At 42.8% G+C, this 6,000-nt stretch overlaps 1 protein-coding gene across 8 annotated transcripts in view; it reads left to right on the top strand.

The window, feature by feature from the left end:
* Nucleotides 1-1,427: 1,427 nt before the first annotated feature.
* The window catches only part of steap3 (STEAP family member 3, metalloreductase), a 44,366-nt gene continuing 39,793 nt past the window's right edge, over nucleotides 1,428-6,000 (top strand). For 3 of the 8 annotated variants that reach the window (XM_078552377.1, XM_078552379.1, XM_078552378.1), the window contains exon 1: nucleotides 1,454-1,568. Coding sequence is in view for 1 of the 8 variants with exons in the window: in XM_078552375.1 (XP_078408501.1) it covers nucleotides 2,198-2,200 (3 nt within the window). In the remaining 7 variants the exon portion in view is untranslated. Of the gene's footprint in view, nucleotides 1,569-1,826; nucleotides 2,121-2,178; nucleotides 2,201-6,000 lie in introns of those variants that run through there. The other 5 variants (XM_078552381.1, XM_078552380.1, XM_078552376.1 and 2 more) reach the window with 4 other exon arrangements.

Genomic DNA, 6,000 nt, shown 5'->3' with positions numbered 1-6,000 from the left:
ACAGCAGAGCGGGGAGAAGTGCGCAGAAGGAGGAGAAGGAGAGCTTTCAACAGAAGGCCACCAAGGCTCTTTCGGGTGCACTTCTCCTACCATCACCTCAGCCAGGAGTGGTGTCTGAAGCACTGGTGATTCACCAAGGAGGTGGTTACTGACCTGTGTCGCCTCTTCCAACTTGGCCTGCTGCCTCACACCAGGGCAGTTAGAGATGGGAAACATTCTGGCCTAGCCAGCAACGTTCACATCCTGTGAATGAGTAAAAAACACTCAGCCGCCTCATTAGCATTTTACTTCTGGGATACCCATCCAATTAACGTCAGCAGATATAATGATGGCCTGCATGACATGATCTGATCTGCAGTATTTAAAGGGACACTTACAAGCTGAAGGAGTTGGACATACGAACATACAAATTAGGAGCAGGAGCAGACCACTTGGCCCCTCGAGTCTGCTCCGCCATTCACTAAGATCACAGCTGATCAATGATATCCAATTGAATACGGCCTGGGGATCTCAACAGCACAACCTCCAGCGAAGCATAGAATCACTGACAGCAACTTCTAGATTTCTGCAACTGCACACAGGCGAATGCCAGAAGTTTTTGATCAGCTTCAGAATGGTTATCGTGGCAAACTCTGACATCTCCACTCTCATTACGAGCACAAAATCCGGACAACTGACATTATTCCCTTCCCTGGCCTTGGTCATTGCTGCCACGTTGTCCCCGTGTTCTCACTGGTGAGTTCCAGGAGGCCCAGGAAAGCCATGGACCCAAGGTTAAGGTAAAAAGCCCATGTCAATATCAATCGAGCAATCAAAATATCTCAAGTGGTAACCTGCCTCTTCTGGGATGGTTGCTCTCACATTGCTCCTAACTTTCACTTGCAGTGAAATATGGGTTGGAACCAGCTTCCTGACACCCTGTCAATTTTGCTAATTTTAATGCCCCCACCCACTCCCAAACCCATGCGCTCCTGCGGATTAAAATTCAACCCTCCGTCTTCAGCCTCAACCCAAACTCCATCCTCTCACTAGCTATTCCATATGGCCCCCCCAGCCCCTGTCTCAGGCTGAAACAGACAGTTTCACAGTTTGGAGTCCTATTTAACTCTGGGCTGAAGTTCTGACCCCAGCACCTCTCCACCACAAAAGCTGCCTCCTTAACAGCGCCTTGGGATGTTTTACTCTGAGGAAGGTGCTATATAAATGCAGATTGTTTAAATTTCCGTTTGGTTTTGAGACATGAACAATGTTTAAACAGTAAAATAAAGTTAAGCTTTGCGAATAATTACAAAGAATGGTAAGCAATGTTTTAGGTCATTTTTGTAACACACTCTGGGAGGGACGAATGAAAACTTGAAATTCTGTGAATCTGTGATAACCACTAGCGAGTGAAAGGAGGCGGTTGTCGATTAAGTTTAGTAATTGGGTTTTCATCTAATCGCAGTGCCAGTGCGGGGTGGAGGGAGCAGTTTGGGGATGTGACTGTAACAAGTCACATGACAATCTTCATTCCACCCGCACCAAGTTCAGAGGCAACGTGCAAGTAACTGTAAAGTTAAAGTGTCTTTGTGAGTGTACTTGTCAATGTCATCTTGTACTATTGCTGTAAACTGGGTTGAGATTCTAGGCTATTGCATGCGGAGGAATTTACTTTCGGCTTCTGGGTCTGTGTTGTGTAGATGAGGAAGTGGATCTACCTAGTTTATGTAACATTGGATTTGCCGATCCGATGCTGAGAGTTGAAGTTGGTGGAATTCTGATCTTGGTCTCCCAGAACTTTCTGGCTGACTTTATAGCAACAAATATCTGATCTGCGGGCAAGCTGAATGATACTACAGCCCCCCCGCGGGTTATTGGAAAAGGCCTGTTTAACGCGGCAGCCAGTTTGCTAACTTCAAACAAAAGTATCGCATGAACCTGAAAGCGTAGAAAATGCACGGCCCAGTCCATGAGTAAAATGACGCTATCTCTGAGCAGGAGGCATGCACAGTACAACATTATTCTGTCATTCGTATGGTCACGCGAATTAGTTTATTTTAAACCTTCTAATTAGATGGAGCCATAAATATCCCGGTGTATTTTGGTAGGACTGGAGAGAAGCAACACAAAGTGCAGTTGGGGTATGTTTTAACAGGTTTGGTATCATTCATTTCATATGTGTTGAGTTGCAGAACGGCTTTATGATGAGCTTTTGCTGATGGTGAGTGCTTACAGTATATTTTGTTAACTACCAAAGAAGGACTATGTTTTGGAATTATTTGCGCAGAGATCCCACAAAGGCTTAAACCTATGGGCAGGTGTGCATGTTCCTCAGTGCGCTGAATGTGCCCTTTTTACATGGAGTAGTAGCCCATTTAGCCCCTCAAGCCTGTCCTACCATTCAGTGAAATCATTACTGACCTGTGACTAAACTTCAGGCCTTTGCCCTATTATCCCTCCATACCTTAGGATAAAAATCTGTTAATATCAGATTTAAAATTGATCTAACATCAGCTGCTATTTGCAGAAAAGAGTTCTGAAAGTGTTTCCTAAATTCACTCCTGAAGGTCTGGCTATTTTTAAAAACTGTGCCACCTAGTCTTAGACTCCCCAGCCAGCGAAAAATAGTTTCTCCCTATCTGTTTCCCTTAATATCTTGAAAGCTTCATTCAAATCTAAATTCCTGAGAATACAACCTTAGTTTTTGCCATCTTTCTTTGTAATTTAAACCTTTGTCAGATATCAATGTGGAAAACCTACATTGCACTTTCTATTCTTTCTAAGGACTGGTGTGCCCAGAACTGCCTGCCAACTTCGGTCTAACCAGGGTTTTATATAGCTATAGAATGGTTTTTAACACCCTTGTATTCTAGTCCTCTTGATATTAAGGCCAACATTCCATTAGCCCTTTTAATTATTTTCTGTATCTGCTCATAGAATTCTGAAAGCCTGTGGATTAAGTTCCATATGAAAGGCTGTCACAGAATCTTAAAGTAGTTTGGGTTGTAGGTAAAAGTTTTAGGACAACAGAAATTGGCTGAAATGTATAAACTGCACAACTAAGTTGATTTGGTTTTGGAATTTCTGGGCTATAAAGTGACCAACTTTCAGATGTGTAATGCAATTTGGCCAAGTTTGTAGAAGAAGATTACTAAATGAACTGTTGAGAATATTAACTCCAATGGCATAGCCAAAGTAGCACAGAGTTGAAAACTAATCAGAACTATGATTAATGAAATTCAACACACATAATCACACATGTTACACATAGTAAAATAACATCATAAATTGTGATGAATGAAGTTAGTGTTTGGTGTTTGCTCCTATTCTTCATTTAATTACACTGGGAATCACTTGAGATATCTTTTTTCTAAACTTCCTCTTTTTCCCACAGCCTTCCCTTTGGTGTTTATTCATTCTTTTTAAATTCTGGGTTGTGGAATGTAGAATGAGAAATATTTGAATGAAAACAAATTTAAATTTGCCTCTGAATGCAATGTTGTCCAATATATTTGTTACTAGCCCCATGTGGCTAATTGGGAATCATGATGCGGCTCTTTTCTCATTAGTAAATTTTTTAAAAAGTAATCGACAACATTATTATCTCACAGACAGAGGAGGCCATTTCGCCCATCATGCCTGTGCCTGCTCTTTAAAAGTGTTATCCAATTAGTTGCATACTGCTGGCTCTTGTTATAACATTTTTTCCTTTCGATCCTCATGTAGTGAACCCAAAACTGATTTCTTTTTACTTTGTCATTTTCTGGGGCAGTAACAAGAATAAGATGCTTACTGGTATTGGATCGTACATTGTTGATGTGTGGATTCTCCTGGAGTCTGTGGTCATTGCCCAGTTTGGTTTCCAAATCATAAATGGTTAAATCAATCAGCGGATGGTTGCCACAGTAGTGCATTAACGGTTGTGTTTGGTTTAGATTGTTTTGGGGATCTTCCATGTTTCAGAACTTTTTTTTTGTTGTTCTATCAAATGAACAGTAATGGAAGCAGCAGGAATGATTTTTTCCTTGTACATGTTGCTCTTCTCTGCATCTGATCTTTGAGTCTACTATCAGGCTGAGATGTACAGGCAGAGTTATTGATCCCACTGCCATTCTTGTCTTGTTTTGTTTGAGTATTTTTGTTTTCTCTTCAAATCTCCATTGGATACATCAAGTTCTGTGAAACATCTTCAGGTGGTTATGATGTGTTTGTGAACTCTTCCTCCTCTTGAATGACATGGGTATGCAGGTAAAGGTGAAGTCCTTCACTGACATTTATTTCAGCCTGCTGAAATTCTGAAACAATGGTCACAGGTGAAATAACTGTTTCACAGGTTGTTTCCAACATAAATTCTTCTTTCCTTGAAAGATGATTCTCGGCATCATGCTTAGAATCTCTATTCTCCTGTAAGATTCTGTTAATCAAGAATCTGTTAAATAGGTTTTCTAGTTCAACTAGATTTTGAATGTTGTGTCGCCTGATATGTGAGTCTTTCTTTATGAAGGTAGGGCTACAGTATGAAAATACGCTGCTGTTTGTTCACTCCAGAAGGTCACTCTTTACTACATGTTCTTTAATTCTTTCACGGGATGTGGGTGTCGCTGGCTAGGCCAGCATTTATTGCCCATCTCTAATTGCCCTTGAGAAGGTGGTGGTGAGCCTTGGAGGGGAACTTGCAGGTGGTGGGCCTTGTCCCTGTAAGTGGTAGAGGTCCCGGGTTTGGAAGGTGCTATCGAAGAAGCCTTGGTGAGTTGCTGCAGTACATCTTGTAGATGGCACATACTGCTGCCACTATGTGTCAGTGGTGGAGGGAATGGATGTTGAAGGTGGTGGATAGGGTGCTAATCAAGAGGGCTGCTTTGTCCTTGACGGTGTCAAGCTTCTTGTGCTTCATTGTTGGAGCTGCACTCATCCAGGCAAGTGGAGAGTATTCCATCACATTCCTGATTTGTGCCTATTCATTGTTGGAACTGCACTCATCCAGGCAAGTGGAGAGTATTCCATCACATTCCTGACTTGTACCTAGTAGATGGTACACAAGTTTTGGGGAGTCAGAAGGTGAATTATTCTCCACAGAATTCCCAGCCTCTGACCTGCTCTTGTAGACACCATATTTATCTGGCTAGTCCAGCTCAGTTCCTGATCAATGGTAACCCCCAGGATGTTGATAGTGGGGGATTCAGTGATGGCAATGCCAATGAGTGTCATGGGGAGGTGGTTGGATTCTCTTCTGTTGGAGAAGGTCATTGCCTGACACTGATGTGGCACAAATGTTACTTGCCATTTGTCAGTCCAAGCCTGAATGTTGTCCAGGTCCTGATGAATATGGATATGGACTGGTTCAGTATCTGAGGATTCATGAATGGTGCTGAACATTTCACAATCTTCAGTGAACGTCCCCAACCTGACCTTATGATTGAAGGAAGGTCATTGATGAACCAGTTGAAGATGGTTGGGCCAAGGACACTACCCTGAGGAACTCCTGCAGTGATGTCCTGAAGCTGAGATGACTGACCTCCAACAACCACAACCATCTTCCTTTGTGCTAGGTAGGACTCCTACCAGTGGAGAATTTTCCCCCTGATTCCCATTGACTCCAGTTTTGCTCTGGCTCTGTGATGCCACACTCAAGTCAAATGCTGCCTTGATGTCAAGGGCAGTCACTCTCATCTCACCTCTGGAGTTCAGCTGTTTTGGCCTTGACGAAGGCTGAAAGGAGGTCAGGAGCTGAGTGGCCCTGACAGAACCCAAGTTGAGCGTCAGTGAGCAGGTTATTGCCACTTGATAGTACTGTTGACAACACCTTCCACAACTTTGCTGATGATCGAGAGTAGACTGATGGAGCGATAATTGGCCAGGTTGGATTTGCCCTGCTTTTTGTGGACAGGATATACCTAGACAATTTTCCAGTTGCTGGGTAGATGCCAGTGTTGTAGTTGTACTAAAATATCTTGGCTAGAGGCAAAGCTAGTTCTGGAACACCAGTCTTCAGTCCTATTGCCAGAATGTTATCAGGTCCCA

The sequence above is a fragment of the Cetorhinus maximus genome, chromosome 11 (genome assembly GCF_964194155.1).
Source record: "Cetorhinus maximus chromosome 11, sCetMax3.hap1.1, whole genome shotgun sequence".
NCBI lineage: Eukaryota > Metazoa > Chordata > Chondrichthyes > Lamniformes > Cetorhinidae > Cetorhinus > Cetorhinus maximus.
Note: the sequence above shows the minus strand (reverse complement) of the source record. Positions and strands in the feature narration are given on the sequence as shown.